This window comes from Lathyrus oleraceus, chromosome 2 (assembly GCF_024323335.1).
Source record: "Lathyrus oleraceus cultivar Zhongwan6 chromosome 2, CAAS_Psat_ZW6_1.0, whole genome shotgun sequence".
NCBI lineage: Eukaryota > Viridiplantae > Streptophyta > Magnoliopsida > Fabales > Fabaceae > Lathyrus > Lathyrus oleraceus.
Window position 1 is genome coordinate 260,065,868 of NC_066580.1, and position 18,088 is coordinate 260,083,955.

Here is an 18,088-nt window from a genome sequence, read left to right on the forward strand (position 1 = left end):
TTTTTTCGGTCGTTCCACCAGTGTTGTAGGCCCTCACTTGTTGGTTCGTACCAGTTGTACTCTTGGGTTCGAAGCCAATCATCTTTGTGAGTTCCCTTGATACCATTTTGTTGGTGCAAGTTATAATTTTCATCAATCTGAATCTCTTTCTTTGTTCTGGTAGTTCCGAACTACGATTGCTCTGATTTTCTCATTGCACAATGAGAATACGTAGGCACGAGGATGTGAATCCTTGGTGAGCATACTTCTAATTATCCCTCCTTCGCCTTAGGGCATCATTCATATCTTTCATAATTCATTACCTATCGTCGATCATAAATCGTTCACCCAGTGACATATCATTTCTTTGACATCGAAATACACTTTCTTTGGAATTCCATATACATCCTTTTAGGACGCCTAATGAATAGTCCGCGTTTGTACCTAGAGTTGTTTGGCTTATTGCCAAACATTTAATTCCTTCTTTTTGGCTAATATGTTTGTTTCCCTCTATGGTACAAATCCTATTTCCCATATGGATTCCAATATACCTTGACTTTTGGTTTCAAATTATACCTTTTTAGTCACTTATCACCAGGTGCTCTATTCTGTGACTTCGGTCACTTCACCTCATTTATCTCTATGGAGCATTCATATACTACCTTCATTCACTTCATGTGATATACCTATCATTTGAGCCAAATACAATATTTCTTTGTACTCCATCTGGTACCTCTTTTTGAATCAAGAGCTGTTTGTACTATTTAATCAAACACTTAATTAAATCCTTTTTCGGTTGTTCCAATATAGTGTTGTAGGCCCTCACTTGTTGGTTCGTACCACCTTACTCTTGGGTTCATATTTTCCCCTCGTTGGAGTTCAAATCATACAATTCTTTGGTTCAAACCATATTCTCTATCACACTTCTTTTCACCTCCCACCACTAGTTCTTTGAACTACGGAGCTCTGAATTCCTCATTGCACTATGAGGATACGTAGGCATGAGGGCCCCAATCATCACCGAGCACTTTATCCATTTCTATTCCTTTCCCATTCTTTTGCGAGTAATCTTTAGATATAACACCTATTCGAGTGAGAACAATCAAAACGGTTCCCATGGAGTACCAAGGATGTTTGGGGTGCTAATACCTTCCCCTTGCATAACCGACTTCCTTACCCAGTATATCTCTTTCCCCCGGGTTTTATCGATGTTTTCCCTTCCCTTTGGGGATAAATAAAGTTCAATGGCGACTCTGTTGTATGTTAGAGCGTGCGATACGTTCGAGTATATTTTCGCTAGCCTCAGCTGACGACTCTGGTGGGGAGTTTGCTTGTAGTTAGGGGTCTCTTCTTGAGTATCCCTAGTTTCAACTGGCGATTCTGCTGGGGAAACTTCGCTACTTGGAGTATTTCCTAGTCGCTAAAAGGAGTCGAGCCTAGTTTAGGTTGTTCCCTCGCTAGTTTAGGTGTTTACCTTTATAGGTTTACTCGCTTTTATTTATCGCATTTCTTATTCGCTTTATATTATGGATATTATCTCTTGTGTTGTTGTTGGGATGTGATAGATTACATGAGAGGAAAGCTCTGTAACCGAGCTTAGTATACACATAGGTTAGACTCGTGGATAGTCGTGTACGCCTGTGTTTTGCACGTTGGGTTGTCATGAGAACCACACCCAGACTAGATTCACTTGGAAGTACTTTTGTCCTGTGAGTATTCACTACGGCAGGGTATTTCCATTTTGAGTCGATGACTCTACGAGACCTTCTAGGGACCACCTTGGAGCATAGTCCACGCCTGTGAGGGGGATATGGGTTTTTATTGCAGGAAACCATAGACTCCACCTACCTTGATACTCATGTTACGTCAAACCTTTGAACTTGCAACAGATGGCATATACAGATTGTTCAGAACACACCAGAGTTTTGAATCCATGTGACTTATATCATCTCATCATTACATTATCATTCATCATGACAAAGTTTTTGCATATGCATTTATTTTCCAGGAATCCAAGAGTCCAGTTTGTTTACCAAGCATTCAAAGCAAAGCATGAATCTCGAGAGAAAGAACATTCACACTTACAAGTTCGTGGAACCTCAGTTGGCCGTCTTGAGAGGACTTGGGGCACGTTTAGACCTGGGACTCAAAGATGATTTCAAGGCGTCTTATGGTAACCTTTTGGGCATCCTGAACACCAAAGTCAACATCACTGTTGTACACACTCTGGTGCGATTCTATGATCCTCCACTGAGATGCTTCCCATTCCAAGATTATCAGTTGGCACCTACATTGGAAGATTATTCGCACATTTTGGGTATTAGGATCAAGAACCAAGTGCCTTATGTTCGCACTAAGGAACTTCCCAAATATCAAGACCTTGTTGAAGCTCTACACATAGGAAAGAAGGAAGTGGAAGTAAACTTGAAACCTAAGGGTGGAATTCATGGCTTCACCTCTAAGTTTCTAGTGGACAAAGCTATTGCCTTCTCCGAAGCTGGGAGTTGGACGACCTTCAACGTCAATCCAGCTCTACTTATCTATGGGATCGTATTGTTTCCAAATATGGAGGAATTCGTAGATTTGGCTGTTATTTATATCTTCTTAACTCAGAATCCTATTCCTACTTTTCTTGTTGATACTTACTACTCCATCCATGTGAGGGCTCAGAAGAAGAAAGGGACTATCTTCTGTTGTTCCCCTTCGTTGTATAGATGGTTTATTTTGCATCTACCCAGCAAAGGCCCTTTTGTTGAGAACAAAGACAACTTGAAGTGGTCCCAGCAGATCATGTCCTTGAACGTCGAAGACATTTCTTGATATTCTCGAATCTACGACGGTGTCAAGCTTATCCTCAACTGTGCGGATTTTCCTAATGTACCTCTTCTTGGTACAAAAGGGGGGATTAATTACAATCCGAGGTTAGCACTACGACAACTGGGATACCCTGTGGTGGACAAGCCTGATCTCAAGAGTGTAAAATGTTTCGTCTTATATGAAGGGGTCGAAGAGCCATAACTAATTAAGAAGATTGTCAAGGCTTGGGGAGCAATTTGTCCTCAAGGAAAAGCAGAAATGGGTAAGAAGAATTGAATTGCCAAGGAAGCTTATACCAGATAGGTCAAAGACAGAGTTAGTGAGATTTTGTTGCCATTTCCGTCTGAACTGTCAATGAATGTCAAGCCTCTTGAACCAGTAAACCATCAAAATTCTGAAGTCGATGAATTACAAAAGGTTATCAAGACCCTAGAGAAAGAGAATGCTGATCTCAAATCTAGACTTGGTAAGATCTCCTTGGAGAAAGAAACTTTGAAGTTCAATCTGAATCAGAAGAGAGATAGGGTTCATCAAGCAGATGATAAGGTGCAAACATAGGTATTCAAAAGACTCAAAGTGGGTGACACACTCAAAGGGACTTATGCCAGTTTGACAGCCAAGAAGAAGCAATTAGCCGAAACCCAATACCGGGCTAGTAAAGCGGAGCTCGATCACATGGAACAAACCAAGAAACTCTAAAGTCTGCTAGAAGCTTGCAAGAAAGAGTTGAAGGATGAGCAAAGTCACACCAAGCAGCTAGAAGTCACCCTTCGCCAGAATCAGTACGAGCTAAACAAGAGACTAGAAGAGATTCGCGAGCTAAAAGAGCTATCACATAAGAACTTGGAAGACACCAGCCTACTGCCACAAGTGAATAGGCATCCTGAAGATCTCCCAAGCCGAGAGAAAACAGTTGTGAGCAGCGTTCCAAGCGAACTTGATCACTGAAGGATAAGGGCGATCCAAAACGCAGCGGAATTAAAATTTTTCTCCTTTAGTGATCCTTACGAATGGGCATGATCAGTGATAGAATCATTACCTCTTGTGACGATTGAAGCCTTTGATGCAGATCTACGGAGCGATCACGAACGTTGAACGACGACAACGCCTCTACTCAGTCCACACGAACGAATTCCTTCAATCTCAGTGCTAGTTGCTACGAATGAAGGCTTTGAGTGAGAGAGAGAGAGAGAGAGAGAAAATGAAATTGCAACTACACTAAATGCTTATGCACAAGGGTTCGATTTATAGAACCACTTGTGTGGGCTACAAGCTAAAAAACCCACTTAAGTGTATGTGGCCCATATTTTATAATATGCCAAAATCACTTAAGCACGTGGTACCTTACCATATTTCATATTCTACTTAAGTACACCGTACCTTATGATGTTATACAATTCACTTAAGTGCACCGTACCTTACGGTGTTCCTTAGTTACTCTATCTCTCATCAATCCGTCCTTTGTGTGTGACCTTGTAGGTTTTCTCGGCATTGGCAATTATATTAAATCACGTATTTAACATAATAAACAGTGAGCGGTATCTAGCAACACATCACTGCTACCCAAGACACGAAAATGTCATGTGACCTGACAAATCCTTCTATGATAATACTTATATGTATAATTACCCTTTTGCCCTTATGTCTATATTGAACACAAGGCATAAACCGTGTCATCCTTGTCCAGTTTAATATTGGGCCCATAGACATTTATCCTGTTACGTAGGATGGGCAAATTCCATCTAGGTCACTCATGTCCCTTAGCATGCTTCGTGGAGTACCCATCAACTGTCTTTATGGTCATCCAGTTACGGACAACGTTTGATCAACAATAAGGCACTCGACTCTACATCTACGGTCCATAGTGGTTTCAGGTCGAAGGGTGGTATACACCATTATCACCATGAGAATAACTTATGACACCGCATAACATTCTATATAGTATTCTCATAGCGGGTCAATCCAGTATAAATATTACTCTTAATATTCATACCTATGTTTAAGACTTGATAACTCCTTATCCATGATCCATGAGATGTGATCATCAGTCTATATACATAATAGTCTTAATGCTTTAATGCTATCCCACTTCACAATAAAGCTCGACTACGGATACTTTAAGAATAGTGTCCTTATGTTTAATGTGATCTCATGATCAATTCACACTTGATACATTAAACGGACTAACTATTCTAGGGACTTTATTAAACAAACATAATAAAGAAAAAATCCTTTTATTATTAATAAATAATTTGATACAAGTACCAAAAGTATTGGCCTCTAGGGCTTACATCAACAATCTCCCACTAGCATTAGAGCCAATCAGGCATACCCCTAATGCCCATAGATCTAGTATGGCCATCATGCTTCTGGTGCGCAAGAGGCTTTGTCAGTGGGTCAGCAATATTGTCAAGTGTAGGTACTCTGCATATTTTCACATCTCCTTTATCTATTATCTCTCGAATGAGGTGATAACACCTAAGTATGTGTTTGGATCGTTGGTGAGATCTAGGTTCCTTAGCTTGTGCGATAGCACCATTGTTATCACAATAGAGACCAATGGGATCCATAATGCTAGGAACTATGCCAAGTTCACTAATGAACTTTTTGATCCAAACAGATTCCTTTGCTGCACTTAAGGCAGCAATATACTCGGCCTCGGTTGTAGAATCAGCAACTGTATATTACTTTGAACTTTTCCAGCTCACAGCGCCACCATTTAAGAAAAACACATAACCAGACTGCGATCTAAAGTCATCCTTATCCGTCTGGAAGCTAGCATCAATATATCCAATTATAGCCAACTCTTCCCGACCTCCATATATCAAGAATGAGTCCTTAGTCCTTCTCAAATATTTAAGGATATTCTTGACAGCTACCCAATGAGCATCACCAGGATCAGATTGGTACCTACTCGTTACACTTAAAGCATACGAGACATCTGGTCGAGTACATAACATGGCATACATGATAGATCCTATTGCAGATACATATGGAATCTTATTCATGCGATCCCTTTCTTCCTTAGTTGAAGGGGATTGTGTTTTTGATAGACACATGCCATGTTGCATAGGTATGAATCCTTTCTTGGAATCATGCATATTAAAGCGTCTCAACACTTTGTCTATGTATGTACTCTGACTTAGGACAAGCAGTTTTTGTGATCTATCTCTATAGATTCTGATTCCTAATGTATAGGCTGCTTCACCTAGGTCCTTCATAGAAAAGCATTTCCCCAACCAAGACTTTACTTGTTGCAAGATAGGGACATCGTTTCCAATGAGTAATATGTCATCTACATATAATACCAGGAAAACGATCATGCTCCCACTAACCTTCTTGTAGACACAAGGCTCATCTTCGTTCTTGATGAATCCATATTGTTTTACTGTTTCATTAAAACGAAGATTCTAGCTTCTAGAAGCTTGCTTCAATCCATAGATTGATCTTTGTAACTTACATATCTTTTGGGCTTCTTCTGGTATGTCAAATCCTTCAGGCTGTGTCATGTACACATCCTTAAGAAGATTCCCATTAAGGAAAGCAGTTTTGACATCCATCTGCCATATTTCATAATCATGATATGAAGCGATAGCAAGTAAAATCCATACAGATTTAAGCATTGCAACTGGTGAAAAGGTTTCATCATAGTCAACCCCATGAATTTGTTTATATCCTTTTGCAACCAGTCTTGCCTTATAGGTATGTACCTTACCATCCATGCCAGTCTTCTTTTTGAAGACCCACTTGCATCCTATAGGGTTAACTCCTACAGGAGGCTCTACCAAGGTCCAAACCTGGTTTGTGTACATGGAATCCATTTCAGATTTCATGGCTTCTAGCCATTTCTCAGACTCGGGACTAGTTATGGCCTCTTGGTAGGTCACAGGCTCATCTTGATCCATGAGTAATACATCACCTTGATCAGTTATGAGATATCCATATCTCTCAGGCAGGTGACGTATCCCACCTGACCTACGCTGATCTTGTTCTACTTGAGCAGGTTGCTCTTCCACAACTACTTGTGTTTCCTGCTCTAATTCCTCCATAGGTGTATCAATGCTTTGTGATTCTTGAATTTCTTCAAGCTCTACTTTCCTCCCACTGATTCCTTTGGAAATAAAATCCTTTTATAGGAAAACTCTAGTTCAAGCAACAAACACTTTACCCTCAGAAGGATTGTAGAAGTAATACCCTCTTGTTTCTTTAGGATACCCCATAAATAAGCATTTGTCAGATTTGGGCTCAAGCTTAGTTGAAATTTGTCGTTTCACATAAACTTCGCAACCCCAAATCTTCATGTAAGACATTTGTGGTTTCTTACCACTCCATATCTCATATGGTGTCTTCTCAACCTTTTTGGATGGAACACGGTTAAGTGTGTAAGCTGTTGTCAATAGTGCATGTCCCCAAAAGGAGTTTGGAAGATTAGCGTGACTCATCATGGATCAGACCATGTCTAACAGGGTTCGATTTCTTCTCTCAGATACACCATTCCATTGGGGTGTTTCAGGAGGAGTAAGTTGGGATAGGATCCCACACTCTTTCAGATGGTCAACAAACTCTAGGCTTAAATACTCACCACCTCGATCTGATCGAAGAGTTTTAATATTCTTACCTAGTTGGTTTTTAACTTCATTCTTGAATTCCTTGAACTTTTCAAAGGACTCTGATTTGTGTTTCATTAAATACACATAACCATGTCTACTGAAATCATCAGTAAATGTGATGAAGTACTGAAAACCTCCTCTGGCTGGTATGTTCAGTGGTCCACATACATCAGTATGTATGAGGGCCAAAAGATCATTAGATCTTTCACCTTTTCCTGTGAATGGAGACTTTGTCATCTTTCCAATTAAATAAGATCTTTATGAAGTCTCTACTCCATTCTTCATATCTTCTAGGTACTTTGGGCAGTTTCTCTTCCAGTGTCCGGTGTTACCGCAATGGAAGCAGGTGCCTGCCTTTGCTATGCCTCCACTAGGCTTCAAAGCAGCAACAGTGGGTCTGGGTTTGGCAACTTCCTTTCCTTTCCCTTTATCACCTTGCTTGATGGGCCTTTTGTTCTGTCTCTTTCCATTTCCGATCATCAGAATGGACTTCCCTTTTGACTTCAGATTCTGCTCAACAGTTCTTAACATGGCTAGCAGTTCAGGAAGAGATTTGTCCATATCATTCATATTGAAATTTAGGACAAATTGACTGAATCTATCTAGCAACGATTGCAAGATCAAATCAGTCGCAAGTTCCTTTCCGAGGGGAAAACCCAACCTTTCAAGGTTTTCCACATACCCAATCATCTTAAGCACATGGGGACCTACATGGGCTCCCTCAGCTAACTTTCCTTGAAAAAGGGCTTTTGAAACTTCAAACCTCTCATGCCTTGCTTGCTCTTGATAGAGCATCTTCAGGTGTTCGATCATATCGAACGCTGCCATGTTCTCATGTTGCTTTTGCAACTCTGAGTTCATGGTAGCTAGCATGAGACAAGCAGTTTCATTGGCATCATCGACATGCTTCTTATAAGCATCTCTTTCTTCCTTAGGTGCAGAACTAGGAGGTTCCTCTTTAGAAACAGGTTTCTCCAAGACATACAATTTCTATTATGTTTGAGGACAATCCTCAGGTTTCGGTGCCAATCCAAAAAATTTGTCCCAGACAATTTTCCTTGTCAAGGATTGATCGCAAGATGTTGTTAGAGGTGTTTGTTGTCATGGTAATCTACATAAAATTAATGAAAATATAAGTATCAATAACATATTTAATTAGGTCTTTAATTGAATATGCTCCCACTATTTTACTCAAAACAAATGACCCTCACCATTTGATTCGAAAAATCCCGTTGGAAGATTTTCTAGTGGGTCGAGATCCACATTTCACTTTGTTTTAAGTCCGCGTAGGCGGATTACACAAAACTAGGTTATTTAGGTAGGAACTCCTTCCAATTATATCTAATACAACTCTCGAATATTTTAGTTGGGTGAATAACTCCTTATTCCAATCCATCACATGAATCATTTCCAACTCTTGCTTCTAAACACATATAATCTTATTATAATTTGTTTAGTTAAGTTTGACCCATTGTTTTAGCAATTGGATATTACAATTATCCCATCGCACCTTACTAATATAGAACATGCACCTCACGTAGGCGAAACCTACATTATCCGATACTAGTCTTGATGAGTGCTAAAACTTGGAAAGCATAAACTTAATATTTAATTTGAGGGTGCAATTATTTTGATCTCACCGGCTTATTTATCATATAAATCGTCTCTCACATGCATCAACATACATTCACATGCATCAACATACATTCACATGCATCAACATACATGATGAAACAGTTATGGCCCCTAACGCAATTGTTCTCCCAAGCCAATGAGAGAACCTAAGCTAACCTAATAACGATCTAAGCTTCTCCAAACAAGATCTTCAAGGTTGTCCTCCTTTGATATTGAATTACTCTCTTTCTTCATAACATTACATTACATAAGAAACTCGTTTTACATACGAGGGAGTGAGATGAGAAAAGAAGTTACATTAAGAGATTAAAAAGGAGAGGCACGACACGCAGGTCATATTTTAAAACCCAAAACAAAATAAAGGAAAACTAAGGCCATAATCGATCACCACAAGACAATAATAATAAACACATTATAATTATTAATTTTAATTCTTTTGATTAATTAAAACCAAATTAAATTTCGGCGACCGATCACACTACGTAGAGTTATGCTGGGGTCCGCGCCGAAAACTTTAATGAACAGTTCATTTAAAATCGACGTAGTTTTTGCATCAACACAACTCTTGCGCAGTCACAGAATAGAAAAACAGACTTTGTGAATGTGACGACCGTCACAAAGCATGTTACGATCGTCACGTCCAGCTTGTTACGACCGTCACAGGGCCATGACGAATGTCACGCGGCCAAAATAACAGAAACGCCTAGAATTCTGGATCTGTGAATGTGACGGCCGTCACAAAGCATGTTACGACCGTCACGTCCAGCTTGTTACGACAGTCACAGGCCCATGACGAACATCACGCGGCCAAAATCAGCGCTTGAAACAGTCAACAGACGTGATCCAACCAGCCCTCAATTCACAACTCTTTGACAACACAACCCTTGTGTCGTCACTAACCCTAATGCACCAATTTCAGACCGTCAAACACATCTCGATTGTTGATTCAATATGATTGATCAACATGTCATTGCTTCACCATACTAATGTCGGATTCCGAAGCAAATGACCATTGATCGCTCAAAGGAAAACAACCATTAAGTGTTTGAATGAACGAAATAGAAACAATATATCATATATACCGTATTTTGCATTAGGATTACTTATATCATATATATATATATATATATATATATATATATATATATATATATATATATATATATATATATATATATATATATATATATATATAATATATATATATATATAATTATATATATATATATATATATATATATATATATATATATATATATATATATATATATATATATATATATATATATATATATATATATATTATATATATATATATATATATATATATATATATATATATATATATATATATATATATATATATATATATATATATATAACTTGATCTATCTCAATTGCGTAACCTATGGACGATCGATGTATCGCTGCTTCACCATACTAATGTCGGATTCCGAAGCATAGTCAACATCAATCATCCAAATCATACATACATGATGCCAAATTTAATTACTCGGTTATTCTTTGATCCATTCTGTCTTCTAATCGTATTAATACAGAAAATAAATAGCTATCAGATGCATGGTTTCGTAAGTGGCTCTGATACCACTGAAGGATAAGGGCGATCCAAAACGCAGCGGAATTTAAAATTTTCTCCTTTAGTGATCCTTACGAATGGGCATGATCAGTGATCAAATCGCTACCTCTTGTGACGATTGAAACCTTTGATGCAAATCTATGGAGCGATCACGAACGTTGAACGACGACAACGCCTCTACTCAGTCCACACGAACGGATTCCTTCAATCTCAGTGCTAGCTGCTACGAATGAAGGCTTTGAGTGAGAGAGAGAGAGAGAGAGAGAGAGAGAGAGAGAGAGAGAGAGGGAGAGATAGAGAGAGACGAAATTGCAACTGCACTAAATGCTATTGCACAAGGGTTCTATTTATAGAACCACTTGTGTGGGTTGCAAGCTAAAAAGCCCACTTAAGTGTATGTGGCCCATATTTTATAATATGCCAAAATCACTTAAGCACGTGGTACCTTACCATATTTCGTATTCTACTTAAATACACCGTACCTTATGATGTTATACAATTCACTTAAGTGCATCGTACCTTACGGTGTTCCTTAGTTACTTTATCTCTCATCAATCCATCCTTTGTGTGTGACCCTGTAGGTTTTCGCGGCATTGCCAATTATATTAAATCACGTATTTAACATAATAAATAGTGAGAGGTATCTAGCAACACATCACTGCTACCCAAGACACGAAAATGTCATGTGACCTGATAAATCCTTCTGTGATAATACTTATATGTATAATTACCCTTTTGCCCTTATGTCTATATTGAACACAAGGCATAAACCGTGTCATCCTTGTCTAGTTCAATATTGGGCCCATAGACATTTATCATGTTACGCAGGATGGGCAAATTCCATCTAGGTCACTCATGTCCCTTAGCATGCTTCGTGGAGTACCCATCAACTGTCTTTATGATCATCCAGTTACGGACAATGTTTGATCAGCAATAAGGCACTCGACTCTACATCTAGGGTCCATAGTGGTTTTAGGTCGAAGGGTGGTATACACCATTATCACCATGAGAATAACTTATGACACTTTGCATAACATTCTATATAGTATTCTCATAGCGGGTCAATCCAGTATAAATATTACTCTTAATTTTCATACCTATGTTTAAGACTTGATAACTCCATATCCATGATCCATGAGATGTGATCATCAGTCTATATACATAATAGTCTTAATGCTTTAATGTTATCCCACTTCATAATAAAGCTCGACTACGGATACTTTAAGAATAATGTCCTTATGTTTAATGTGATGTCATGATCAAGTCACACTTGATACATTAAACGGACTAGCTATTCTAGGGACTTTATTAAACAAACATAATAAAGAAAAAGCCTTTTATTATTAATAAATAATTCGATACAAGTACCAAAAGTATTGGCCTTTAGGGCTTACACCAATAATCACTACTTACCACCTGAAGGGAGTACGATATTGAGAAAATGGGGCACATGCGTGTCCCCGAAGTCTCAGACTTACTACGATGAGCTCTTATCAAGATGTTTCTAATTATTGCTCTTTAAGTTTGATTTGTAATTCACTAGGTTGATGTCTGATAGGGTCAATGTTGATACTCTTGTAGCCTAGTGGGCAGTTCCTTGATATGTACCTGTATTTCGTCTTCTCGATATTGAATAAAAGAGTTTCTCGACTTTTGGCTTCATAAACTTCTCTCTTTATGCTTTGTATTTTCTTATGTTAAATAAACAAACTCATGGATTCCTTGGAATTGTTTTCCCTTACAAAAAAAATGAATATAATGTAAAAAATAAATGTACACATTAATCTTTTCGCATACATACATGCATTCCCGCATTTATTTGTCATAAGCCGCTAGAAAACAAAATGCTTACTCTCTCTGTTTTTCCATAACAACAACGACGACTCGTCATCAATACTTCACGCGCTCCAACAAATCAAAGATAATGGCTAATTAAAAGCTGACAATGCTGCTGTCAGTGAATCCCCCTCCCAGGTCTCCAAACTCAGAGGGCCCCTGCCTCTGCTGTTGCCAATGTCACCCATGCTGCTGGGGTGACCAATCCTACTACTGTTGTCGACACTATCATCGAAACTCCAGTGAAGATTGTGGTGCCAACCACTGGGAACCGTCAGCTGGTCCCTGCTGACCCGACTAGGCTTGCTGTTGCCTACCCATGGGGAATGCCCCCACACCTTGTTGATCATCTCACCAATGGGAGGACTTTCTTCCCTCACCCTGCTCTCTCTGCTTCTGCTGCTACTAGAAACACTGGTTTCCCGTGGGGTGTCCCCACTGTCCAAACTCCTCCAGTCGATGCTACCAATCTAGAGACCAACCAAGGTCAGGTCCCTAAAGACACCCTTGGCACTGAGGATGACTACCGAGGCGCACACCTCCATTTCTGGATCCCTACTCAAACTGCTTAACTTGCGAGCACAAGTCAGTTCCCGGCCATTCCATTTGGATATCCTGGGGCAACCTTCATGCACACGCTGACTTATGCACCTATCAATCCTGCACTCCAACATGTGTAGACAGAGGCACCTCAGGCCCATAATGCCTAGGCTGGAGGACAATATCCTCAGTTGGTTCACACAACCCAAACCGTGCCTTCGGGTTTCTCTTACCTGCCTCAAATATGGTTTACCCCAAACATGCCCGCACAGATTACTCTAGAAACTTCCCGACCGGCCAATCAGGTCGCTCCTCCCGCTGTTGATCCGGCCAGACCTGTGGATTATCAGCTATTGGACGAAATAATAAGGGCCATCGAGGGTTTCTCCGCCTTCAGCATAGACACCCGAAACCTCTGCTTTGTCTCGAACGTGGTACTCCCGTAGAAATTCAAGGTGTCTGACCTTCCAAAATACAAGGGCCTCAGTGTTTCTCGTAGTCACATCACCATGTACTGCCGGAAAATGGCGTCATACATCGATAATGACAACCTCCTGATCCATTGCTTCCAAGATAGCCTGTATGCGGCTTCCCTGGATTGGTACATGGGTTTGGAGCGCACAAAGATCTGGTCATGGAGGGATCTATCTGAGGCATTCTTGAAACAATATAAGTACAACCTTGGCATGGCCCCGACAAGACTTTAACTACATAATTAGTCACAAAGATCTAATAAAACCTTCAAGGAGTATGCTCAACATTGGCACAAAATGGCGTCTAGGGTCCGGCCGACATTATTTGACAACAAATTGGTAGATATCGCCATGGGTACACTGCAAGGGCTGTATTTTGAGAAGATGATCGACAATTCATCGACAAATTTCGCTGATATGGTAACCATTGGGGAACATGTAGAGAATGGGCTGAAATCGAGGAAAATCACAGACACGACCGCTCCATAGACAACAAACAAGAGGCCGCATGAGGGCTTCATGAAAAAGAAGGAGGAGGAAGAAAAAACTGTGATGGCAAGTTCTCGCCACCAATATCAATTTCCGATGGCCCCTATGCCGTATTATCCGTATCCATACGTCGCTGTAGCTCAATATCAGCAACCGCCATACCAATACCAACCGCAGAAAGGTAATCAACAACCAACACCTACTCAGAAAAATCAGAATCAACAATACAACCTTGACAATAAAGGATAAGATTAAGGGCAAAATAACAGAGGTAATTATGGTAAACACACTCAATACGACAAGATCCAAGTATCATATGCTGACTTGGTACCGTATCTGATCCATCTGGGGGCTATTGTGCCAAAAGAAATCCCTTAAGCTATTCCGCCTTATCATCCCAAACATAACACTAATGCCTCATGTGCCTACCATGTCGGGCATGTGGGACATTCCACTGAAGACTGTTGGTCGTTAAAGAACAAAATCCAAGACTTGATTAACCAGAAGATTATGTATTTCTCGGAGGAAAAGTCGAACGCGAAAACGAACCCTCTACCTAATCATGATGGTCCCAAGGTCAGCATCGTCATTGAAGAGGAAGCCGTAGAGCCTGTAAAGTGGGTCAATGAGTTGAAGACTTTGTTGTCCGTTGTGTTGAGAAGACTCGAACAATTTGGGTTTCTAGCAGGTGTACATGATGATTACATAGTATGCGAGTTTAATCCGGACAATTGCGACAAGCTGAGGGGTTGTGTGCAAGAACTAATGGATCAAGGTTTAATACAGTTATCCAAGTCTAAAGTAGCAAAAGAGGTGGCAGTAATTGAACCAATAACAATTGTGTACAAAAAGAAGAAGGTCGAAGCTCCTCCCAAGAGGATTCAACCGATTCATTTCCATGTTCCCACTCTATTCCCGTATCAGAATACCAAGGTAGTGCCTTGGAATTATGAGAATACAACGTATCAAGGAGGAAAAGAAATCTACATTCCTGACACAGAAATCGTCAACATTGCTGGAACGGGGGGCATGACTCGGAGTGGCTGTGTATTCGCTCCAAAATACACTCCTAGGGTGTCTCTAGCACCCATAGTTATCCCGCATAAGGAGAAGGTCATTCCTACTCCGACTCTGCAGGCAGGGGCCACTGTACCCGCCACTCCGAGCGTGACGACTGCTCTAGTGTTGACAAAGGTTATTGACAATAAAGCTACAGAATCTGAAACGTCTAAAGATAAAGGGCCGATGGTTAAGAAAGAACAAGTTGAAGATCACAAGAAGAGCGTCACTTTTGAGGAAAGCCAAGAGTTCCTCAAATTGATCAAGAAAAGTGATTTCAAAATTATTGACCAGTTGAATCAGACTCCCTCCGAAATATCGATTTTATCCTTGCTATTGAGTTCCGAGGCTCATCGTAAGGCATTGCCGAAAATTCTAAATGTCGCTTATGTGATGCAAGATATCACAGTCGATCAATTTGACGACGTGGTTGCCAATATCACTGCCAGTAGGTATCTGAGATTTAATGAAGCATACCTACCTCCTGAGGGAAATGCCCACAACAAAGCACTACACATTTCGGTCACATGCACTGACTCTCTCCTATGACGAGTCCTCGTTGACACTGGATCTTCGCTTAATGTATTGCCAAAGTCTACATTAAGCCAATTGTAGTTTAAGGGGCCCGAGATGGGGAAGTCGATTTGCCTATCTGTGTTGGACCCCACCAGTTCAGTATCACCTTCCAAGTCATGGATATCAACCCAGCTTACAGTTGTCTGTTGGGCAGACCATGGATTCATGCCGCTGACACAATCACTTTTATGTTGCACCAAAGGATGAAGTACTTAATTAATGATAAACTGGTAATTGTGTGTGGTGAAGAAGATCTATTGGTCAGTGAACTCTCCTCTTTGAGATATGTTGAAACAGATGAAGGGATCGTCGAGGTTCCGCTCCACTATTTAGAGTTTGAAGAAGTCAGTTCTGCTACCCCCAATCACAACCAATCTTCTACTGCCATCCTATCCTCAGCGAAAAGTGCCAAATAAACACTGGAGAAAGGCCCACTTCCCGATTGGGGTAAGGTGGTCAATGTGGCAGAGAAACGTGACAGGTTTGGTATCGGTTATCACCCAGCAGCACGCAAGGCAAGTCCAAAGAAAAAGCAGTTCAACCCGGTCAAATTCAGCAGCGCCGACTATCAAAATGAGCATATTATGGCAGTTATTGGATAGTCCAGCGGTAGCAAACCAGGGGCACCCAGCCTCATACGCAGATGTCCTTTAGGGTTCAAGCTTCTCAATTGGATGGCCACCGTGATTCCCATAGTAAACTCGGAAAAAACGTAATGCATTTTGTTTTCTCGATCCCTCGTCCTCGCCCAAGACGATAGGATAGCTTGTAAGGGCCTCCATGTTTAAACGTATTGTGTGAATAAATAAAAAGTAATTTTTGCATGTGTCACACCCCAATTTTGACCCTGAATCGCCAATTTGACACATTCATCATAGTCGTTGCATCTTTACGTATCATACTATGCATTCCATACCGCATAGTGCCTAAAATATCAGTCGAAACAATTTTTTCGGATCTACAGACAAACCGGTTGAATTAATCAACGGATGTGCATCAAATTAGTGAACGAAATTTTTTAAAATCAAGCTTCTAGACATCAATTCTATTAATCTACGTTTCGCGTAGTTTAATATGGTATGCTCGATTTATTTTTCAGCTAATTTTTCGGCCACTTTTTGATCGGCTCGAGCCTGTTTAACCGGTCAAATTTATTTCAAAATTAAAAGAAACGCTGAATTTTTTCAATAAGTTTATTTCGCACTGATCATTTTGGTGCATTCGATTTAATTTTTCGAGCGATTTTGCACCTGATTTTTATTCATTTTAAATCCGTTTATTTTCATTATTGTGTCAGAAAACTCAGAAAAGTTAAATAGAATTGTTCATGTCATCATTTTATTTTATTGTGGTTGTTTTAAAAAAAGGTGAATTTTATTTATTTTAATTAACTGAATTTGATTTTCATAAATAAAAGCATCTAGAAGGGCCATTCTAGACATTTTAATTTATCTTACCATGTGTGTTTTTTTGATTCGATCCTGGTTGTCAATTTCAAAATAATCAAAGGCTCACAATGGCTATCCATGTCCACCTCTCTCGACCAATCAAAATAAAACAAAATAAGAGAAATAAGAGGAGAAGAAACTTGGAGCAATAAGGGGGACCAAATGGCCCACAATACCAACGACTTTTTTCTCCTCTCGCGTGGCTAGGAAATTGAAGACAAATGGAATATAAAAAGAGGAACCTCATTTGTAAATATCTCTCCACACGTGACTGCATACTAGAAAGAAGGGGGAAACTCTTCACTTTTTGCATACCTACCCAAATCACGACCCTCCATCTCTCTCCACCTACTCTCTCACGCAATAACCCTCATTAAAAATTCTTCCTCTTCATCTTCTCCACCTCACCGTCTGTTCCTCATCCACAACACAATCTATACCCTAAACCCTCCGCCACCACTCCAACCCTAAACCACCGCCGAACCACCTTCGTCTTCACCGTCAAACCTCACCACTCATATATCCTTCCGCCGTCAACAAAGCCTTCAACCGACCACCACCGATCTCGCCGGAAACCGCGAGCTTCGCCTTTGTCTTCCTTCATCACGCCATCACCTTAATCACATCATCACCGCCGACCATAAACCCACGGCCGCGACAACCACAACTGTCCAACCACCGCCGAACCTCCTTCGCACACTCCATGTTCGTCCTCCTTCTTCGCACTACCGCTGACAACAACCGTCGCAAATCACTCACTGTACCAGTCATCATTCGCACATGTTATTGTTACTTGGGATTATTGGGTTACGTTTGATTTTTGTTTAACAGGTTGAAGTGTTCGCTGAATGTGTTTATGAATCCAAAGAGCGGATCCAGGTTCAATTTCAGCTGAGAGATTGGAAGTTTGCATTCACGCCGGTTCGATGAAAGAACAACCAACAACATCGATTTTCTCAGATCCAAACTAAAGTCTATTTTCATGGCAGTCACGAAGCATTTGCTGTTGTTTCCAGTCCGTTGAACTAC

General features: G+C 40.2%; 1 protein-coding gene across 1 annotated transcript; it reads left to right on the top strand.

Annotated features, from left to right (window-relative positions):
• Positions 1 to 2,031: 2,031 nt before the first annotated feature.
• On the top strand, positions 2,032 to 2,799 carry LOC127122804 (uncharacterized). Its single transcript, XM_051053087.1, has one exon. It carries the CDS (start codon positions 2,032 to 2,034, stop codon positions 2,797 to 2,799), a length of 768 nt encoding a protein of 255 aa, XP_050909044.1.
• The last annotated feature ends 15,289 nt before the right edge of the window (positions 2,800 to 18,088 follow it).

Coding starts and splice junctions, on each gene's coding strand:
- LOC127122804 (XM_051053087.1), top strand. CDS start 2,032: ATGAATCTCGAGAGAAAGAACATTCACACTTACAAGTTCGTGGAACCT.